This window comes from Danio rerio, chromosome 19, assembly GCF_049306965.1.
Source record: "Danio rerio strain Tuebingen ecotype United States chromosome 19, GRCz12tu, whole genome shotgun sequence".
In the NCBI taxonomy this organism is placed as follows: domain Eukaryota; kingdom Metazoa; phylum Chordata; class Actinopteri; order Cypriniformes; family Danionidae; genus Danio; species Danio rerio.
Genome location: NC_133194.1, coordinates 47173053 through 47197500, shown reverse-complemented (window position 1 = coordinate 47197500; position 24448 = coordinate 47173053). Strand labels below are relative to the sequence as shown.

General features: G+C 37.3%; 1 protein-coding gene across 9 annotated transcripts in view; it reads left to right on the top strand.

The window, feature by feature from the left end:
- csmd3b (CUB and Sushi multiple domains 3b) overlaps positions 1-24448 on the top strand; it is a 990558-nt gene that overhangs the window by 753530 nt on the left and 212580 nt on the right. For all 9 annotated transcript variants that reach the window (XR_012395232.1, XM_068215335.2, XM_017352314.4 and 6 more), the window contains 5 exons: positions 323-439; positions 2312-2521; positions 4065-4253; positions 7582-7759; positions 21515-21660. Coding sequence is in view for 8 of the 9 variants with exons in the window: in XM_068215335.2 (XP_068071436.1) it covers positions 323-439; positions 2312-2521; positions 4065-4253; positions 7582-7759; positions 21515-21660 (840 nt within the window). In the remaining variant the exon portion in view is untranslated. The remainder of the gene's footprint in view (positions 1-322; positions 440-2311; positions 2522-4064; positions 4254-7581; positions 7760-21514; positions 21661-24448) is intronic.

The window sequence follows — 24448 nt, the reverse complement described above, 5'->3', positions numbered from 1 at the left end:
CCACATCACCAGAACATACATCATATAATTTCAAACTACTAAAATGTCAATAAAAGTCACTTTGTTCAACTGCAGAGTTGAATTTTCAACATCAAACGTCGACAGAGCAGAGATCCACATCCCATAATGCAATTCCCAACTGTAAATAAATGGAAAATACTTTTAATTCAACACTGTTAATTAGCAGATAGTTTTTATACAGTTTGTGTTTTACTCTGTGGCTTTTTGTGTTGTACTTGTTGTAAATATTTAAATCAGTGAGTGTTGGATGATAGTAGATTTTATAGGTTAACATAATGAATCTTTATCTGTGTATTTACAGCTCAGTGTGGTGGGGCCATGACGGAGGTTAGCGGAGTGATTCTGAGCCCTGGTTTTCCTGGCAACTACCCGAGTGGTCTGGATTGCACCTGGACCATCACCCTGCCCATTGGCTTTGGTACATGCATGTCATTAACCTGCAGAAATGAGCTAGAGAATCAGGCATTTCATCAGTGACACTTAGGGTGCTTTCACACCTAGCCGTTTGTTTGGGAACCTGGCCTGTTCGCCCCCTTAGCTCGATTTATTTAGGCATATGTGAATCCCGCAATTGCGCTCTGATCCAAAACAATTGCTTTGAGATAGCCTGATTGGTCTTGGCTCAATTAAAACGAACTGCAGAGTGATTCGGTTATTGGTTGAAAGCTAAACAATCCAAAAACCTAATAAAGCAGGCTATATCTTAATCTATTATGGATAAATTTGAATCAGTGAATCATGAACCAGACAAGTTTTGACGGGATTATTTGATTTATTAAGACTGATTATATCATTTAATTTATTAGTAAATCAATAACTGCAAACTCACTCTGATCGGATCATTTAAATTAGAATCATTTTGAATCAGTGAACCGTTAACTAGACTATCTTTGACTGGATCATTTGAACTATTGAATCTTTAACTAAAGACTCACTTTGAGCTGATCATTTGAATTGTCGAATCATTACCTAGCGTATTTAACCCCTTTTGGATTCATTTGAATCAGTGAATCCTTAACTAGACAAGTTTGAACTAGATTATTTGAATTTGAATTATTATGACACTTGTTTCAATTAGTGAATCATAAACTGGAGACGCACTATAATTGAATCATTTTAATTAGTAAATCATTAACTGGAGACTCACTCTAATTGAAAAATTTGAATCAATTAATTGTTAGGTAGACACTCACACATATCTGATCATTTGAATCAGTGAATCATTAAACAGACTATCTTTGACTTGATGTTTTGAATCAGTGAATCAATAACTAGACAAGTTTTGATTGGATTATTTGAATTAGTGAATCATTAACTTGGCACATTTCCCCCTTTATAGATACATTTGAATCAGTGAATCATTAACTAGACAAGTTTTGACTGGACTATTTGAATCATTAACCTGGTGCATTTGCCCCCTTATGGATCCATTTGAATCAGTGAATCATTAACTAGACAAGTTTTGACTGGATAATTTGAACTAATAAGACTCTGATTGGATAATTTGAATTATTAGTGAATCAATAACTGCAAACTCACTCTGATCGGATCATTTCAATTAGTGAATCGTTAACTGGAGACTCACTTTATTTGAATTATCGAATCAGTGAATTGTTAACTAGAGACTCACACATATCAGATCGTTTGAATCAGTGAATCGTTAACTAGACTATCTTTGACTGGATTATTTGAATCAGTGAATCAATAACTAGACAAGTTTTGACTTGATTATTTGAATTATTGAATCTCTAACTGAAGACTCACTCTGATTTAATCATTTGAATTAGTGATTCAATAACCTAGCGCATTTGCCCCCTTATAGATGCATTTGACTCAGTGAATCATTAACTAGACAAGTTTTGACTGGATTACTTGAATTATTAAGACTCTGATCGGATCGTTTGAATTATTAGTGAATCAATAACTGCAAACTCACTCTGATCGGATCATTTTAATAAGTGAATTGTAAACTGGAGACTCACTCTAATTGAATAATTTGAATCAGTGAATTGTCAACCAGAGACTCACTCTGATTTAATTGTTTGAATTAGTGAATCATTAACCTGATGTAATTGCTCCATTAGCTCCGTTTATTTGAGCATATGTGAAACCCACAATCGTGCTCTGATCCAAAACAAACGGATCGCCTGAATTAGGTGGTCTCAGCTCAAACTCTAGAGAGGTTTGGTTGTAGTGATAAAGCAATATGATGCAACAAACTAACAAAGCAGGCTATATCACAGGTTATTATGAAAGGACCCTTATTGTTGTCTGTACTGTGTTATTGAAGGAATCCATGTCCAGTTCCTGAACTTCTCCACTGAGGCAATTCACGATTACCTGGAGATCCGAAGCGGGCCCAGTGAGACCGGCACAGTGATCGACCGCTTCAGTGGACCACAGGTTCCTGAGTCACTCTTTAGCACCACTCATGAAACCAGCTTCTTCTTCCACAGCGACTATTCTCAGAATAAACCCGGATTTCACATTACATACCAAGGTAGGACAATAGATTTGGATTCATTCTTCAAGATTGAAATTAGTGAATTAGGGAATCATTAACTGGAGACTCACTCTGATCTGATCATTTGAATCAGTGAATCATTAGCTGGAGACTCACTCTGATCAAATCATCTGAATTGGTAAATCCTTAGCTGTAGACTCACTCTAATCAAATAATTTGAATTATTGAATCATAAACTGGAGAATCACTCTGATCTGATCATTTGAATCAGTGAATCATTAAGTAAACTAGCACTATCTAGGAATGTTTGAATAAAAAAAAAAAAGGTGAAGTGAAGTAAATCATTCACCAGACCTGCTTTGACTAGATTATTTGAATCAGTGAATTCTTAACTAGACTAGTTTTGATCAGGTTATTTGAATCATTGAATCATTAGCTGGAAACTCAATGCCACTGGATTGTTTGAATCAGTGAATCATTTTAATTAGCGAATCATTAACTATATAATCACCATAATTGAATTATTTGAGTCAAGGAATCATTAACTAAACTAGCTTTGACTGGATTATTTGAATCAGTGAATCATTAGCTGGAGACTCACTCTGATTAAGTCATCTGTATCAGTGAATCATCAGCTGAAGACTCCCTCTGAACAGATCATTTGAATTAGGGAAAAATTGAATGGAGACTCACTCTGGTTGAATCATTTGAATCAGTTACTCATTAACTTGAGAATCACTGTTAACTAATGACTAGCTTTGACTGGATCACATGAATCAGTGAATCATTAACTGGAGACTCACTCTGATCTGATCATTTGAATCATTGAATCATTAACTGGAGACTCACTCTGATTGTATCATTTAAATCAGTGAATCGTTAATTAAGCTAGCTTTGACTGAATAATTTGAAACAGTGAATCATTGATTGGGGACTCCCTCTGATCAAATAATTTGAATCAGTGAATCATTAGCCGGAGACTCACTCTGATTAAGTCATTTGTATCAGTGAATCATAGACTCACTCTGAACAGATTTTTTGAATTAGTGAAGAATTGAATGGAGACTCACTCTAACTTCATAATTTGAATCAGTTACTCATTAACTTGAGAGTCACTGCTATTGAATAATTTAATAAGTAAATCATTAACTAGTAACTAGCTTTGACTGGGTCATATGAATAAGTGAATTATTAACTGGAGAATCACTCTGATCTGATCATTTGATTCAGTGAATCTTTAACTGGAGACTCACTCTGAATGTTTCATTTGAATCAGTGAATCATTAATTAAGCTAGCTTTGACTGAATTATTTAAAATAGTGAATCATTAACTGGAGACTTACTCTGATAAAATTATTTGAATCAGTGAATCATTAACTAGTAACTGTCTTTGACTGGATCATATGAATCATTAACCTGAGACTCGCTTTAACTGAATCATTTGAGTCAGTGAATCATTAACTAGTGACTAGCTTTGACTACATCGTTTGATTAACTGGAGACTCACTCTGATCAAATCATTTGAATCAGTGACTCATTAACTGGAGACTCATGAACATGCTTGTTTGTTTTTCTTTAGCCTACCAGCTGCAGAGTTGTCCTGACCCCCGACCTTTCAGGAACGGTATTGTAATCGGCAGTGACTTCAGCGTGGGCATGACGGTGTCTTTCGAGTGTTTACCCGGTTACTCTCTGATCGGCGAGACCTCTTTAACCTGCCTGCATGGAATCAGCAGGAACTGGAACAACCCCATACCACGCTGTGAAGGTGCATCTTTACTCCTCTCCACAATATAAATGCTTCCTTCAGCAGCACTGAAATGAAATGTGTTTCATGCATGCAGCTGCTCACTGTTGGTTATTATGAATGTGTCATCAGTCGCTTACAGTCAGTGACATTACACGCAGACACCAGAGTGGGATGTATTGCTTTATCACAATAGTATCACTAGATAACGTGACATGTAAAACAGTGCCACACATCTTTATGAAGGGAACAAATTGTCAGTGGCTCAATGGCCAACGTTATTTCCCTGAACACAATGAGGTGATCAGTGCAGATGAGATGAACTTTAAGACATAAAAACCTTTAAATATGCACCAGGTCATTTTGTTCTTGTTTTGTCTGCTCCTGTTTATCTTCATGAGGTCATATAAACCTTATACTGTATACTGACACCTGTTGGCTCATATTGGAACTACACTCAAAATGGTATTTTGGTCCTGCTTGTTCAAATTACTTATTAAACACAATTCTTGAGTTTTTTGTTTTTTTTTTAACTCAAAGTTTTAATTGTTTGATGTAGAATCTACTTAAATTTCCAAACTATCTTCAAAGTCAACTGAACCGATTTGTGATGAAGGAATAATGCCAGATGGAACCCAGCATTTTTTACAGTGTACTGGCTGATTAAAATAATCTCAATATTGTATAATCTGTACAAAATGCTGGGTTCCACACACTTGTTTCATATTATTCCAACACAAATTTAGTTAACTTACTTGGTTTTTACTAATTTAAATGTATTAAAACTTAAAACAATTAAGTTGTCTCCAAAAAAACCTAAATTATTGTGTTGATTCAGCTCATTTTATATAGGCATTTTGAACATTAGCAAAAAATATATTTTTGATTGTAGTTTTTCTTAAAGGGAAAGTTGAAAAAATGTAGTTCATCACCTTAAGGTGGTTCCAAAACATCATAAGTTTTTCGTTTTCTGTTAAACACAAAGGAAGATGTTTTAAAGAATGTTGGAAACCAGTAGCCATTAGCCCCTTTCACACAGTGATACCGGTAAATATCTGGAAAATTTCCGGAACGACTTTACCGGTAAATTTAAGAAAGCGCTGTTCACAGGCGAGGACGTTACGGAATTTTTCCAGAAAAGATTGTTCCTACATCCATTCCAAAATACCGGTAAATTCTGACATCATTCACCACAAATGAGCTCTAAACGGCTGCGCTTGTATTTGTAAACATTTGACTACATCACAAACTCTGTGGATGATCAGTATTGTGAACAACTTCAATGAAAACATATGGAGGATCACTTTCGCGTGTCGAGATGTTCATAATATGTGTGTGCTAACGCTCACAGCTGTTTCATGGGCACACGCAAAGCTTGAAGGTAAACAAACAGCGGCTTATCATAAGCATCTCATCGATGATTATTTACACGGTTGGCATTAAGAAGAACATATAAACGTTATCTGACTAATTTCTAGCAGCTAAATGTGTCTGGAAAAATATTCAAAGGCTTTTATTCTCATAAACCGCACGGACGTGAATGCGTCTGACTGTTCGGATTGGCTAAAGCAGACGTCTCACGTCAGCACGTTCTAGACGTGCACGCGCTCTTTCCGGCAATCTTCCTTCTGCGTTTACACAGCGCAGCATTCCAGCAAATTACCAGTAATGTTACAACTTCTCTTTCCGGAAAATAGCCAGAACGAATTTACCGGTATTTTCAAAAAGGACCTGTTCACACATACACACCTTTCCGGAAAATTGCCGGTAATTTTCCGGAAAGGTCTGTATGTGTGAAAGGGGCTATTGACATCCATAGCAAGATATCCATACTATGGATGTCAATGGCTACTTGTTTTCCGACATTTTATGATTAATAGTAATTTTAATAATGTATTATAGTAAGTGGAGAAAACATAGTAATAGTAAATATTTAATAGCCACAAGGTTTGCCTAGAAATATTTTACCAAAACATTTTTGCATATGAAAAATGTCAAATGACAAAGTGGTCCATTCATTGAATCAGAGTCAGAGATTCTTGAGAAAATCATTTCACTTACTAGCTATGTTTTTTTAAAAGCATATTCAAATTAGTACAATATTCATGGTGCTGCTTTGTTCTAAATAAACAGCAAAACTGAATTATATTAAATGCAAATATTTACAGTAATAAATATTCAAGAAGTTTGCCTCAATAGAAACACCCTCTTCATATTAATAAAAAAAAGTTTTCAGTATTCAGTGGCATTATGTAAAATAACCTTATATAAAATAAAAAAATATATATACAGTTGAATTCAGAATTATTAGTCCCCCTTTGAATTATTTTCTCATTTTTAAATATTTCCCAAAATATGTTTAACAGAGCAAGGAAATTTTCACAGTATGTCTAATAATGTTTTTTCTTCTGGAGAAAGTCTTATTTGTTTTATTTCGGCTAAAATAAAAGTAGTTTTTTATTTTTTTTAAACCATTTTTGGGACAAAATTATTAGCCCCTTTAAGCTAATTTTTTTTTCGATTGTCTACAGAAAAAAACATCGCTTGCCTAATTACCCTAACCTGCCTAGTTCACCTTATTAACCTAGTTAAGCCTTTAAATGTCACTTTAAGCTGTACAGAAGTGTCTTGAAAAATATCACGTAAAATATTATTTACTGTCATCATGGCAATTATAAAATAAATCAGTTATTAGAATTAGGTTTTTAAAACTATTATGCTTAAAAATGTTTTGAAAAAAATCTTCCCTCCATTAAACAGAAATTGGAGAAAAAAATAAACAGGGGTGCTAATAATTCAGGGGGGCTAATAATTCTGACTTCAACTGTATATAATTCTAACAAAAAACACTAAATTGTAGTTGCCTGGACAAGGTGGCTCAGTGGTTAGCACGAACTGTGGTTCGAGGCTCGGCTAGGCCAGTTGGCATATGTGTGGAGTTTGCCTTGTCTTCTTGTGTTCGTGTAGGATTCCTCTGGATGCTCCGGTTTCTCCCACAGTCCAAACATATGTGCTGTAGATGAATTTAATAAACTAAATTGGTCGTGGTCTATGAGTGTGAGGGTGTATGGGTGTTTCCCAGTGGGCTGCAGCTGGAAGGGCAACCGCTGTGTAATACATATACTGGAATAGTTAGCGGTTCATTCCACTGTGGCGACCCCTGATGAATAAAGGGACTAAACTGGAGGAAAATGAATAAATAGTTGCCTGTAACTCTTTACTTGAACATATTATCACAAAGAACTGTTCATTTTCCTTCTGACCAAAATAAATGTGTATCTATGTACACTCAAATGGCCTATATACACCAAAAAACCTAACATTATTTTGTTTTCTGCCTCTGTACAAGCTCTATGCGGTGGAAACATCACCTCCATGAATGGCACCATCTTCTCTCCGGGACACCCAGCCGAATACCCCAATTTCCAGGACTGCGTCTGGAGCGTCCGAGTGCCTCCTGGAAACGGCATCTATATCAACTTCACTGTGCTCAGCACTGAACCCATCTACGACTACATCACTGTTTGGTAAACTCTCTCTCTCTCTCTCTCAGGTTATCTGTGAGGTCTTAATTCTTAAAAGGCTTGTTGGCTCAGTGGTTAGCACTGTCACCTCACTGGAAGAAGGTCGCTGGTTTGAGTACAGTTGGGCTAGTTGGCATTTCTGTGTGGAGTTTGCATGTATTCCCCGTGTTGCCATGGGTTTCCTGCAGGTGCTCCGGTTTCCCCCACAGTCCAAGTTGAAATGGATGAACTAAATTCAACCCAGGCTCATTCTGAAAACGTAGTCCGGTGGACGTTTCTGTAGACCGCAAAAAATGAGCACTTTTTCGCATCTTAAACGTCTCTCACGAGTGCCGTTCGCGCCCGTAAACCCACTAGAGTCCGCTGTCGACAACCTTCCGTCTGTCTGAATGACAGAATGATTGACCGTGCGACCGGCCAATCGGCTGACCCACCCTCCTCCTTCCCTAAACCCAACCAACGACGATTTACAAAAGCTGTCTTTGATTTTTACCACGTTTTCGGATTTTGACCACATTCTCACCCTGTAATGAACTTGTTCGCTTTATTTTTGGATTTTGTTTTTGTTTTCTTACCTGATTTGTGGAACCGCTCCTCCCAGACTCAAACCCGGTCATCGTCGTGCTCAGCTCCTCTCTGCGCCTCAAGTCCGCCGACGTACACGACGAGCTAACCGGACAAACTGGTTGCGGTGGGAAAGCCCTCCACATGGAGGTGAGCAGCCGGCTGGCAAGCGCCGAAAGGAATGACGTCACATCGCCCCGTAGCATTTGCTTAAAAAAGAAATGAAATGCGTACACACGTACCTCCTGCTTTGTATTTCGCGGTCTGCAGAAACGTCCACGGGACTACGTCTTCAGAATGAGCCTGGGTTGACTATATTGGCCATAGTGTATGAGCGTCGTGTGAATGAGTGTGTAAGGTTGTTTCCCAGTACTGGGTTGTGGCCGGAAGGGCATTCGCTGCATAAAACATATGCTGAAATAGTTGGCGGTTCATTCCGTTGTGGTGACCTCTGTAATGGAGACTAAGACAAAGGGAAATTAATGAATGAATGAAAAAATAGTATGTATTAAACTAGGCCCTGCTTGTTTTGACACATTATTTAAAATATGTGGCTCAGAAATAATGAATTAGTAAGTAATTATTTTTTTCTTGCTGGACTATTTAATAATTTTTAGTGTTTAGCCCTATATATGTCTGAAATCTCACTCTTGATGGCCTTAAAAAGGTCTTAAAACGTCTTAGATTTGACTTGAAACCCTGCGCTCTCTCTCTCATAGGAGTCTCGAAAATATGTGCTGATGACCTTATTTGGAATCAGTTAATGCTCATCAGCGTGTGATCAATAATAATAGCACTGCGGAAGTAAGAGAGATGGGACTGCACATGTAGATGAATGAGCCTTTAGTGACCACTCTCCGAACGTCCTTGAATGTAAGACACACTCGCTCTTGTGTGCAGAAACAGCCTGCAGTCCTTTGGAAAGCCCCGGTGCACGCTTGCTCCAAACTGTGGAAGGAAATCATCCTCTAAATTTCCCCCCAAAATCAATTTTAGGACTTGCTGTCACCTCATTTGCTTGGTTAGGCATCTCAGTGTTTCGAGAAAAAAAAAAAAGCAGTTATATAAATTGCCTTTGCTCAGGTTTTCTAGTCAGGTAACAATTATAGGGATTAAATTCAGCTTTGTTTCAGGCTTCCCTAATGTGGTGTTTTTAAAAGCTTTGTTTGACTTTGGCTTGTCTTGTTTGCTGCCACTGAATTGCTTATTAGATACAGGTGCTGATTTAAAGGAGATCTGTTACGCTTCTTACACTTTAAACTTGCTTTAGTCACAGTTTGAGCTTGAAAAAGTCTTGTTAAAAAGTCTTTCCAAATAGAGTTGTTCCCTTAAGTTTCTTTATTTTACACTACAAATATGTTTATTAAACGGCACCTGTGATGAAAATGAACTTTTGTAAGCTGTGTGGACCAACCCAGGCTCATTCTGAAAACGTAGTCCCGTGGTTGTTCTGGAAACCGCGAAATATATCCCGGGAGGTACGTATTTTTGCAGTTTTTGTTTTTGCGAATCCATGAGAGGCTGCTGTGTGCGCTATTTTGTACCTCAAATGTCTCTCGCAAGTGCCGTTCACACTTCTTGCGTAAACCCGCCAGAGGCCGCCGTCGAACGACCGTCTGTCTGAATGACTGAATGATTGACTGCGCGACCGGCCAATCGACAGACCCACCATCCTCCTTCCCTAAACCCAACTAGTTTTACCGATTGACCCACCTACCCGCTTACTTCCCTAAACCCAACCAACAATTTACAAAAGCCGTCCAGAAAAAGAAAAGCCCTCCTCTGATTTTTACCACGTTTTCGGATTTGACCACATTCTCAACCTGTTGTTCACTTCTTTTTTTATTTTTGGATTCTGTTTTTGTCTGATTTCTGGAACCAATTTTCCCCGGACTAGAACCCGGTCGTCGTGCTCAGCTCCTCTCTGCGTCTCAAGTCCGCCGACGTACACGACGAGCTAACTGGACAAACTGGTTGCGGCGGGAAAGCCCTCCTAATAAACGAAATGCAGCCATACGTACCTCCAGCTAGATCATTTGCAGTCTCTAGAAACGTTCACGGGACTACGTTTTCAGAATGAGCCTGTGTTGCTTTGGACAGAACTCTGTGTTAGAGCTGCACAATTAATTGAAAAAAGATCGCGGTCTTGATTTGACCCCCTAGACGATCTTAATCCAGCATTTTTACGATTCTGTCAATCATATTTTCAAGTTCAGGAGAGAAGAAAATGCGGCTGCACGAGTCTTTTCATTGTTTCACATACGTTGCTCAGTGACATGGACACCTCCAAATGATGTTCAATGAGTCACATACTGTATTTATAAGGTATAATTCACCTACAAATGTCATTTTTGTCTTCATAAAATGATGTTTTCGCGGCCGGGAAATCACACGTGACGTGAGCTGTTATCACAGATAGGGTGCGTACACGCTATACTTAATGATAGACGCGTGCGTCTACTTTAGTGAACAGAACCTGCATATGTTGTGAGTAACAGGTAATAGAGATGTAAATATTCAGTTTGTGGCACAGAGTGATCGTTTGGGAGCCGCGCGTGAAGTATGAACAAGCACGTAGCAGTCAAAATGAAACTGAAAGTGTGCACTTCATTTAAATGATCAAATCGCATTTTAAAGTTATGAATACGACAAGAATTTGATATGTTTTTTCTTTCAAAGCAAACACACAGTTTTGCATGAAAATAAATGTTTACAGTGTCAGTATAACTACTCTAGCCTATATATTGTTGAATATAATCTGATAATGGCAAATGTCTGATTTTACCAGTGATTAAAATTGTCTAATAATGTTGTCAATGACAGATTGCAAGCTTAAATCTCAAACATAATAATTAAACATCAGAATTATTACCTAGTAGAATAGAATTATACCAGTAGACCTACACATAATATTGTTATCGATCTTTTACCATATGTTTGTTTTTACCATACCTTTGTTTTACATCTACAGAATCATGAGAAAATTGTGATCTTTATTTTAAGCAAAAAAATCGCGATTCTCATTTTAGCCAGAATTGTGCAGCTCTACTCTGTGCAGGTATAGTTTATTGGAGTGATAGAAACACAACAATTGCCTTTTATTGATTTCCTGACCTTAAAATAGCATTGTGATTCCCGCCCACCGAATTGATTGACAGGCGCCATGTTTCTATGATACCATGAATACACACTGAGATTAACATATCTGTTTTACGTCTCTGAGATTTTTATAAGTTTTATAAATTTAAGAAGTTTTAAAAACAGAGCATTTTTGTAATAAAGAAAATCGCTATCTAATTCATAACCGCTATAATCACCACGGCCGCATGGCGCATTTGTGTGACTCATCATATCAGAAAGGCTTGAATAAACTCCACCACAAATACATGAAATAAACTTACTTGGTATTTTTGGCTAATGAGCTGTATTTCAGCTTCATCCGAGTCTGTCGGATGAGTCACTGACTGCTGTTTATCCGATGTAACGCAGAAGAAGCAGAACGGTGGGCAGCTTAAATGCAAATGAGAAGCAGCTCATTTGCATTTAAAGGCACAGGCTACAAAAACACTCAGTCATAAAAATGGGTAGATTCTGGAGGAAATCTTCTATTTTGAGTTGAAACTTTACAGACACATTCTGTTGACACCAAAGGCTTCTTACATCTTGTAGATTTGTGGTTATGTATTGCATTATGGGATATATATCTCTGCTTGTTGATTTTTTTATGTTTAAATTTACACTCTGCAATTTAAGAATTGACTTGCATTGACATTTTAGTCGTTGGAAATAATATATTGTGTAATAAATAATTAGATATTGTGTAATAAACAGGTATAGTTCACCCACAATTCTGTCAATATTTCTTTTGCCCTCAACTTGTTTAAAACCTTTAAGAGTTTCTTTCTTCTGTTCAATACAAAAAGTTGAAAAGAAATCGTAGCAAGAAAATCAAATACTATGGAAGTCAATGGTTACAGGTTTTCAGCTTTTTTTTCCCCCCAAAATATCTTTGTTTTAACAGAAGAAAGAAAGTCTTAAATGTTTATAATCACTTGAGGTTAAGTAAATAATGAGTAATTTTTTTTTTTTTTTTTTTTTTTTTGGGCGAACTATCTTGTTAAGCCCATAAAACAATTGAAGAACTGACTGTTAAAATATCATCTACTATAAAATAGCATTACTTTTAGTACATGTGTTTACACAAAAGCTGTATGTATATATATGTATATATATATATATATATATATATATATATATATATATATATATATATATATATATATATATATATATATATATTTATATGAATAAATAGGCGCAACACAGTGGCTCAGTGGTTAGCAATGTCGCCTCATAGCAAGAGGATCGCTGGTTTGAGTCCCGGCTGGGCCTGTTGACATTTCTGTGTGGAGTTTGCATGTTCTCCCTGTGTTGGCATGGGTTTCTTCAGGGTGTTCTGGTATCCCCCACAAGTCCAAAAACATGCGCTATAGGTGAATTGGATAAACTAAATTAGCCGTAGTGCATATGGGTGTTTCCCAGTACTGGGTTGCAGCTGGAAGGGCATCCACTATGAAAAATATGCTGGAATAGTTGACGGTTCATTCTGCTGTGGCAACCTCTGATGAATAAAGGGATTAAGCTTAAGGAAAATGAATGAATGATAAATAAATATTAGTTATTTCTTTCATAAATTATACAAAAACATTTAAACTTGTCTTAATTATCTTGCTGGAAAGTTTCTGGTTCTGACTTTCTTTATCGTTTGTGCATAAATTCCATTGCGAGTTTTGTTTCTTTAACCTTTCAAGAGAAGAATTTGCTAATTAGGCATACTTCAGTGTGTTTGCTTTCTGTAGCTACTGCTTTTGGTCTCCTCTTGGAAATTAAACCCATTTGTTTTGGTGCTTTAGTCTCCAAAGGGAGTGTGTCTTCAAACAAGAAGTATATTTAGAGGTTTAGCTGGATGAGTACGAGGAATAATTAAACAACAATACTGATTTTAGACTTAAGTTTTTTGAGGAAAAAGTTGCTAAGTACATCATAATGCTTTTTTTCTTATTTTTTGGGGGGGGCACAACATGAAATGTTGTTAACGTCTGCGGTAAAACTTTACTTTACTTAAAGGGAATGTTCATAAGACTGCCGTGAAACTTTTATAATCATGACACGACACATGAATGAGATTTTCTGCACACTTATGACAACAGTCATTAAGTGTCATTTGCTCAGTTATGTCATTTTAAATGCAAAGATGACATTGTTTGTTATGACAATTGACATAAACAAATACATCCTAACAGGCATGTAACTTTATCATGACAACTTTATCTTGTCATAAATCTGTTATAAACCTGTCATAAACATGATCGTCATTAGGTCATAATAATTGTGTCATGAATTGTCATTAAACTGTCTCAATTAAAGTGCCATTACTGTCAAATATTTTTTTTTAAGCATCATTAATATTTATTGGCATTTTAATGGCGAATTCAGCTTGTGCCTTTGTTTGTTGAGGTCAAAATATACTAACTGGCCACTTTATTAGGTACATCTGTCCAACTGCTCGTTAATGTAAATGTCTACTCAGCCGATCACATGGCAGTAACTCATTGAGGCATGTAGACATGGTCAAGACGATCTGCTGCAGTTCACATCGAGCATCAGAATGGGGAAGAAACATGATTTAAGTGACTTTGAACGTGGCATGGTTGTTGGTGCCAGACGGGCTGGTCTGAGTATTTCAGAAACTGCTGACCTACTGGGATTTTCAGGCACAACCATCTCTAGGTTTTACAGAGAATGGTGTGACAAAGAGAAAATATCCAGTGAGCGGCAGTTCTGTGGGCGCAAATGCCTTGTTGATGCCAGAGGTCAGAGGAGAATGGCCAGACTGGTTCCAGCTGACAGAAAGGCAACAGTAACTCAAATTACCACTCATTACAATCGAGGTCTGCAAAAGAGCATCTCTTACGCACAATATGTCCAACCTTGAGGAAGATGAGCTACAGCAGCAGAAGACCACACCAGGAGCCAATCCTGTCAGCTAAGAAAAGAACTGAGGCTACAATCTGCACATGCTCACCAAAATTAGACAATAGATTGGAAAAACTCACCTGGTCTGATGAGTCTCGATTTCTGCTGCCACATTCAGATGGTTGGGTCAGAATTTGGTGTCAGCAACATGAAAGCATGGATCCATCCTGCCTTGTGTCAATGGTTCAGGCTGGTGGTGGTGGTGTAATGGTGTGGGGGATATTTTCTTGGCACACTTTGGGCCCATAAGTACCAATTGAGCATCGTGTCAATGCCACAGCCTACCTGACTTTTGTTCCTGACCATGTCCATGTCTTTATAACCACAGTGTACCCATCTTCTGATGGCTACTTCCAGCATGATAAAGCACCATCTCCTAAAGCGCAAATCATCCCAGACTGGTTTCTTGAACATGACAATGAATTCACTGTACTGCCTCCACAGTCACCAGATCCAAAACCAATAGAGCACCTTTGGAACGGGAGACTTGCATCATGGACGTACAGCCAACAAATCTGCAGCAACTGCTTGATGCTATCATGTCAATATGGACCAAAATCTCTAAGGAGTATTTTCAGTACCTTGTTGAATTTATGCCATGAAGGATTAAGGCAGTTCTGAAGGCAAAATGGCAAGTAAGGTGTACCTAATAAAGTGGCCGATGAGTGTATATATATTTATATACGTATATATTAATGACGCTGTTTTACAATTCATGACATCATGTTGATGACAGATTTATGACAGGTTTTGTTGTCTTGGTAAAAGACAAAAACAGGTTGTGATGTATTTATAGATAATAAAATACATAATAAATTCATATAAATAATGTCATCTTTCCATTTAAAATTTCATAGCTGAGCGAATGACACTTAATAACAGTTGCATAAAATGAGCCATGTCATGATTATAAAGGACAGTCTTATGAACGCACCCTGAAATAAAGTGTGACCACGTCGGCTGACAGATTTCTGAGAGAAATAGCAGCAGAGTTTGTGTCCTTACAGAGTCAGTTCAGGCCAGTCGGTTGTTTGGAAGAGCAGAGGCTTTTGACTAATTGTCCTTCACATCGTTTTGACACACGCTTGCGAGGGACATGAAATAATGCATCGAACGAAACCCACCATGAATCCAATAATTAATGTCATCTGTTCACTTCCCATATCAGATGTCCCTCTTGTTTCAAGAAAAAAAATTCCAGAGGGCGCTTTTATTTATTAATACATTCTGCATACACTCGCCATGGCTTTAAATAATGCACTTTCACCACACGGAGCGGTTACATTATTATTGCATTTTTCGGTCTTACTCACTCTGTGCATTCTGGAATATATGTTGCATGTTCTAGAGCTTCGGTCTGTCCCAAAAACTGGCATACGTGCCTCAGTGTTTCTCCATAGTGTGCTGCTCCCGGTGACCATCTCATGCATCATATGTGACCTAGATAAAACAGTGTCTTCTGGTTCATTAGTCCACTTCTATCGTTCATGTACAGAACAAAGACTTCATGCATTTCCGCTGGCTTGGTCTAATGTAAAAGCAGCAGAAAGACAGCTTAATAAACTACTAGACGCAGACTGCTTTAGAGATGTGCTCCCCGCTTTTTCCTGCAGTCAATAATAGAGGAGATATTGCTGTTTTTGCTCCCATTTCAGATAATATGGCTCATAAAAGCAGCGTTCGGTGATGTACTGCTGCAGAGATCAGTCTTAAAGCATGAAGAACGTACTTTATTTACTCTGTCATTATTTTTACTGGGCCACTATAGGTTAAAGTCGCATTTCAGTGAGTTAAAAGCTCATTTAAATGATAAAGTAGGATAAAGATGAGTCTTAAAAATGTTTAATTTACTGAATGTGTAACTGCGAAACCCACAAAGCTTTAAAATGCAGAACGTTTGTCTTTATGCCCACTTATAAGACTTTTTGGTCATCATTTAATGAATTACTCATGCTGTGATCAACTGAAAATCTTTGAAATCAATTCTGTTTGCCACCCACAGTAACAGAGCAACTTTAACTGAGCCGTTTTGTAAACAAGGCGGAATGTATAATAAGCTTCATTTTCCTAGAATAGAGGCGCGTTTGCTCTGAAAAGAGTGAAAAATGACTCTTATAACATGCATATGCTGCATTTGCTCCTTATGTAAGCTAGTTTGCAGATGGGTTTTGTGCTTCTAAAATAATCAGTACCTTCTTTGTTTCAAAATCTGTTGATTTGTATAATAAAAAAGCAGCCATATGTATCCATGAGCACATATTTCTTGGTTCTTCGAAACGGCGTTTTCAAACGCATCAAATAAAAGTCACATGAACTGCTCAGGTGTGAGTTTTTTAACAGAGTGTAAAAATTAGGGATGCTCATTTCGGTTAGTTTTGTTACGACGACCGCGGCTCGTTAATCGGATATTAACGGTTACTGGTCAAATTAATATTCAATTATTATTGAATAGAGTAAAAAAAACTGACGTGTCTATTTTGTGTCTGACACATTAAATATTGCATTTTAAAATACTGATTTATGATTTGCTGATTTGTATTAATTAAAAATAGCAGACTTTCTCAAATCGCTCTCTCCAATGAAAATATGCATTTATTTAATACCCCGCTGTTATTATAATATCACAAAAACCTTTTACTTTTTAAATAGAAATCATTATTTTAAACATTATGTCTTGATATAAGGTTTCCCCTCTCTCGCGCGCGCAGTTCAAGTCTGCGCGCTGCACTATAAAAAGACAACGGCAACGCGCTCATATATTGACTTTTTGTAAACAGTTTTGTTGTTTTTCTTTTCCTTTTCAAAAACACCTTTTATATTGACCTTATTCTCCACCGACGAGCGGGCGCTGCCATTTGAATCTTTTTGGCACGAGACTTCCGGTCTCATTCACTTTCATTCATTTTTAGACATTAAAAACTGCTCGTTTCGTTGTTTGATGTTGCAAACTGATATTTCCTTGTTGTATTATTCTACTTGGTCTGATAGTCATGCAAACATTTGTTTGTAGAGCAAGTAGTTTGACCGTTTTTTGCCGTTTATTATTCCTTGTCATTTCTCCCATAGGCGACTGAAACGGAAGTTCTAAGACAATCGCAAAAACAGGCGCACTTCCGCATTTTAGAATAAGGTCAATTGAGAAGGAAAAAAGAATTTCGCCAATTTCCTCTGCCTGTGAACAAAACCTCTTAATATATAACTTACACTGGTCAAGCGCAGATCTTCAGGTGCGCCCTCAAATAAACGCTGCTGAAATGCGATTTAGCGCCTTTATGTAGTGAGTATGTCTACAACATTTATTAGAATTGCTAGGAATATTTCTGAATGTCTCCAATAGACTTAAAACAGCATTAATGCGTCCTGAAGTGAAACGGTTATAAACTCCAGATCAAAAAGTCACTGTATGCAGAGCCACAGACCTTTAGCTATAAATAAAGAATAATTATGGAAACTGTGTTCATCATAACTGAAAGCTACGTTGTGTTTGCTGGCCTCACGCATCACGCACCTGTCAGTCAGTAAGTCAGCACGCAGCCTCAAAGGGTTTAACAAAAAGCGCACATCACAGTTACAGAAAAGCTTGCGCTGTTATATATATATATATATATATATATATATATATATATATATATATATATACTGTATATATATATATATATATATTCACTTACCTTTTAATACGTTTTGGTGCGATTATAACCAGCTATTAAAAACAACAACAATAGCCAAATGTTTTGAATGGGAAGCTGTTTTGTAGCCGTGAAGGGATGCTTTTTGGTGTGGCGCCTCACCATGGAAGCGTGAATGTAGCAGGAACCATGCTCTTTAAAAGTTCACTGACAACACACACTCTTCTGCTCTGGGTTGAGCGGCGTGCAAAACACTTGCGGCTTTTATTAAACCATTCAACAGATGCCCCTCTTAACGCAAAAAGCGCATTCGATCGGCCTCTTATGCAGCCAAACTAAAAATATATAAAATAATGTTTTTTAATTGCTTAAATCTTAATGGTTCTATTAAATCTGATCTTTATTTTCTATTGGATTCGAGTCAGGTGAGGCTAGGCCATTCCACAGCTTGATTTTCTTTCTCTGAAAGCATTTGACAGTCTCCTTGGCTGTGTTTTGGATCATTGATTTTTCTGAAATGTCCACCCTGGTTTTATCTTCGTCCTCCTGCTAATGTAGATGTTGTACTGAAGCAGCTGAGGTAGAGCAGAGGGTTGCTGAAGAACTACTGAGAGATTTCAGCTGCTGTCTGGGCATTCCATGCCTTTCTACACCTCTTTCTTCATGTGTTCTATACTTTTCCCCTGTGTCATGTCATTTTATTACGCATAACTTCATTTGTAAACTAGTTAGATGCTAGAATACTATTGAAACTAGCTACATTTATTTTTCATTCATTCATTTATCTGCTTTTCCGGGGGGCGGATCGCGGGGGCAGCAGTCTCAGGAGAGAAACTCAGACTTTCCTCTCCCCAGACACTTCCTCCAGCTCCTCTAGAGGGGTTGCTGAGACGTTCCCAGGCCAGCCGAGAGATATAGTCCCTCCTGCGTGTCCTAGGTCTTCCCCGAGGCCTCCTCTCAATGCCTGGAACACCTCCTAAAACAGATGCCAGAGCCACCTCAGCTGACTTATCTCGATGTGGAGGAGCAGCGGCTCTACTCTGAGCTCCTCCCGGATGACAGAGCTCCTCACCCTGTCTGTATGGGTGCGCTCTGCCACCCTGCAAAGGAAACTCATTTTGGCTGCTAGTACCTGAGATCTTGTCCTTTCAGTCTTGACCCAAATCTCATGACCATAGGTGAGAGTAGGACTGTTGATTGACTGGTAAATCGAGAGCTTTGCCTTTCCGCTCAGCTCCTTCTTCACCACAATGGGCCGATACATCGACAGCATTACTGCAGCCGCTGCACCGATCCGCCTGTCAATCTCACACTCCATCCTTCCCTCACTCATGAACAAAAACCCAAGATACTTGACCTCCTCCACCTAGGGTAAGAACTTTCCTCCAACCTGGAGATGGCAAGCCAACTTTTTCCAGTGGAGCACCATGGCCTTGAACTTAAAGGTGCTGATTCTCATCCCAGCCTGCTCTGTTCATACAGGTACGAGACAGCCTCTAACAGAGCGCCTCTAACCCCATACTCCTAGAGCACCTTCCACAGAATGCCACAAGATTTATTCTCCGCATATATGGAATTCTTTGGTTGTTACCAACATCTGGGGAAAATTTCAAGTCAGCGTCCCCTTTAGAAATATGCTTTCTGAGAAAAATGCTGACGTTCTATACTTATTTTTCCCGCTGTATCCTTAAAACTTACAATACTTTTCCAGTGAATGGCAATCAGGCGCTTCGCATGTCACTCTGGATTAAGGAAATGTCGTCGTGTATAGCAATGGAAAGGTTGACTTATTCAATCAAACAAAAAAATGCACATACTCTACAAGATTTGGGACCTTCATTGTTTAAATAAGGCCCCGTTTACACTAATGCATTTTAGTTTGAAAACGCATAAGTTTTGCTACGGTTACGCCAACCGTCCACACTACGCCGGAGTTCTCGAGCGCCGAAAACGGAGCGTTTCGAAAACGCTGGAGAGGCTGTTTTCATTCTGAAACGCTGCTGCTCTGTCTCAGTGTGGATGATGGAAAACGGAGACATCTGAAAATGGAGGCGGGGCTGCAGACATTCGCCTCTCTGATTGGGGCTTTTCCTCAATATTAAGTAGCCTAACACACACAGTTCAGTCCTGCATCTTCTCCGTGTAAGTTCAGACTTCGCAGGTTTGATCAAGGCTGCAGTCTCTTCTTCTCAGTTTGATATGGAAAAGCAGATTATACCGAGGACACGGGTAAATCTTCAAAGGGAACAGTATATTTTATAACTTCATTCAAATCACTCTAGCTACGTTGTTTCACTTTCTAAACAATAAAATGTAAATATGATTTAAGGAACTGCCTATTTTCATTTTAATATTAACAGCTAAACAGACAGCAGAAATGTTGAGGCGCCGTTCTGCATTTATGAGCGTCATCTTCACTGTGTGGATATTTATAAGAAAACAGAGCGGATAACAACTGCCTTCTTTCAATTTCAGTGAAAATACGAAACACACCCTCTCTTTTGCTGAATATCAGTTTTAATAATCGATAATGGCCATTATAAAAGTATAACATACAATAAGTTTATACATTACAGGAAATAAAGGCAAGGGATCAGTCAATATACAGAATGTACGTGCTTACATTAATCATTAACTTATCTTTGCGCTCAGCCAAAACACGTTACCTGAGAACAAGTAATAGATTCCAATGACCAAAGTTAGGGAACATGTCGTTAGATAAAGACAACAAGATGAATGAAATAGCCCGTTTAATAAATATAGTGAGGTTAGATCCAGCGGGAGATGCTTGATGAGAAGTCCGACTAGCACAGCTCTCATCTGGGTAGATGGGCTGCAGCGCTTGCCAAAGAGTGTGTGTGGTCACGTGATGTGGGTTTTCAGCGTTTTGGTGTGGACGGAGAGCAGTTCAGAAACGCTGGGTAAAACGCGAGTTTCGACGTGGATCGTTTTCATTCTAAAACGCCGTTTTAGGGGCCTAAGAGTGGACTGACCGTTTAGTAATCCCAAACAATGTGACTGTTATGCACTGTTTGTAATGACTAACTTTAATATACTTTTCACTTTCACTGGAATGTATATGTTGAAATGTCAATGTTTTAATGGTATTTATTTTTTATATATATATATTTTTTTAACAAAATTGCCATTTTATTTATATTTTAATATTATTTTATGTTATTTTTGATAATCTTTATTTTCTATTTATTTGTTTATGCACTACTTTCCTCGCATGAGAATGCATTTTTTTTATTTTATTTTTTTTCTATTTGAATGTCGGGACGGGGTGGGTGTTCTTTGATTGGTATTTGGTTACTAATACAGTATGTATGCATCACATTTTTCTGAAACAATAAAAGTGTTTAAAAAAAAAGACTTACAATACTGATACTAACATCTCAATATTCGCATTCTTTTAATTTCATATGATTTTTAAGACTATATATCATATTAAGTAGAAGCTAACCACAGATTGAGAGCTGCTGTCTGCTATTGGACATATTGATGAGTTCACTTGTGTATTTTACAGGGATGGTCCAGACCAGAGTTCGCCTCAGATCGGTCAGTTCAGCGGAAACACAGCGCTGGAGTCTGTCTACAGCACATCCAACCAGATCCTCATCAAGTTCCACAGTGACTTCAGTGGAAGTGGCTTCTTTGTGCTGAGTTACCATGGTGAGACGTATAAATGATTCTGTGACTCACTCATTAAGTGATTTGCCTCTGTATTCATTCAGTCAAGGCTTCTTGAAATGCAGAGAATAGCAATTACAAAACGTATTAAGACAAAAGAGGTGCTGCTGTAGCTGTATCAGACGCTGCTACATTTCATACATTTCCAGTTATGAATTATGATTTTGCTTGGTTTTTTGGTGTATTGAGTTGGATTTATTTCATATCAAACAAACTATCTTGTAGTTTATTTTTAAACATAATTTCAGGCAGTGTTTACAGAGGTATTGTTTTGATTAATATCATTATCATGTGTATATATTTCAAACCATACCTACTGGAACACATGAAAACACCCTAAATATGAACCGTGGTCATGAATCTAAATATCAAGTCTTGCATCTAAATGTTTAATCTTTGTCTAAATATCAGCCTTGGTCTTGTTTGGGTCCCGAAAAAAGCATATTTGTTCTGAGGCTTTCTCTTTAACAGAAGTTAAAAGGATAGTTCACTGAAAAAAAGAAAATTCTGACATTATTTAATCACTGTTTATCACCTTTCTTCTGTTAAACTCTATTGAATATATTTAGAAAAAAAGCTGAAAACCTGTAACCATTGGCTTTCATTAAAAGAAAAACAAATGCTATGAAAGTCAATGGTTACAGGTTTTCAACTTTTTCAAAATATCTTCTTTTGTGTTTTAGTCTTTAATTGTTCTCATGCTTTCACTTCAACAGTTAAAGGAACAGTTCATTCAAAAATAAAAAATAAAAATTGTCTCCAATTAATCTCTATTAACTTGTTTTAAACCTTTATGTGCTTCCTTCTTCTGTTGAACTCTATAGAAGATATTTTGAGAAATGCTAAAAACCTGTAACCATTGACTTCCATAGTATTTGTTTTCCTTTTATGAAAGTCAAGTTTTTTAGCTTTCTTCAAAGTATCTCCTTTTATATTCTAGAGTCTTTAATTGCTCTCAGGCTTTCACTTCAACAGTAGTTAAAGGGACAGTTCACTGATCGATAGTGAAATGATGATCACTATTTACTTGTTTGAAACCTTTTAAGGTTGCATTCTTCTATTGAACTCTAAAGAAGATATTTTGAGAAATGCTGAAAACCAGTAACCATTGACTCCCATAATATTTGATTTTCCTTCTAGAAACTCAATGGAAACAAATGCTATGAAAGTCAATGGTTACAGGTTTTTAGCTTTCTTCAAAATATCTTCTTTTGTGTTTTAGAGTCTTTAATTGTTCTCAGGCTTTCACTTTAACAGTTAAAGGAACAGTTCATCCAAAAATAAAGACAATTGTCACCGATTAATCTCTATTTACTTGTTTTAAACCTTTATGCGCTTCCTTTTTGATATTTTGAGAATTGTTGAAAACCTGTGTCCATTGACTTCCATAATATTTGTTTTTTTTTTTTTCATGCTAGGAACTCAAAGATTACAGGTTTTTAGCTTTCTTTAAAATGTCTTCTGTGATGTTCTGGAGCCTTTAATTGTTCTCATGCTTTAACTTCAACAGTAGTTAAAGGGATAGTTCACTCAAATGAAAATTCTGTCATCGTTTAATCTCCATTTACTTGTTTTAAACCTTTATGTGTTTCCTTCTTCCTTCAAACTCTAAAGAAGATATTTTGAGAAATGCTGAAAACCTGGAACCAGTGACTTCCATAGTCTTTGTTTTTCCTACTATAAAAGTCAATGGTTACACGTTTTCAATATTCTTTAAAATATCTCCTTTTATATTCTAGAGTCTTCAATTGTTCTCAGGCTTTCACTTCAACAGTAGTTAAAGGAACAGTTCACTCAAAAACGATAATTCTTTCATCATTTAATCTTCATTTACTTGTTTGAACTCTTAACAAATTTTGAGAAATGCTGAAAACCTGTAACCATTGACTTCCATAGTATTTGTTTATCCTATTAGAAAGTCAATGGTTACAGGTTTTTAGCGTTCTTAAGAATATCTTGTTTGAAACCTTTATGGGTTTCCTTCTTCTGTTGAACTCAAATGAAGATATTTTAAAGAAAGCTAAAAACCTGTAACCATTGACTTCCATAGAAATAGATTTTCCCACTAGGAACTCAGTAGTTACAGGTTTTTGGCTCTTTTTTTAACACTTAAACAGTAGTTCAAGTGATAGTTCACTCAAAAAATTGTAATTCTTTCATTATTTAATTGACATTTGATTGTTTTAAACCTTTAAGCATTTAACTTCTTCTGTTGAACTCTAAAGAAGATATTTTGAGAAATGCTGAAAACCTGTAACCATTGACTCCCATAGTATTTGTTTATCCTACTATGAATGCAAATGTTACAGATTTTAGCTTTCATCAAAATAGCTTATTTTGGGTTCAACAGAAGAAGGAAACCAATAAAAGTTTGGTACCACTTGAGGGTGTGTACTGTAAGTAGTGAGTAAATATTAATTTTGGGAGGAACTATCCCTTTAATACCTCACCAAGTTAACAAAGCAGTTTGCAGTTAATTTATTCATCAGGGGTCAACACAGTGGAATAAACTACCAATTATTCTAGCATATCTTTTACACTGCGGATGCCCTTCCAGCTGCAACCCAGTACTGGGAAACACCCTTTACACACACTACGGCCAATTTAGCTTATTCAATTTACCTATACCGCATGTGTTTGGACTGTGGGGGAAAACCGGAGCACCCAAAGGAAACCCACACCAAAACACAGGGAGAACATGCAAACTCTACACAGAAATGCCAACTGGCCAGGGCCGGGACTGGCAGTGACCTTGCTGTAAGGCGACAGT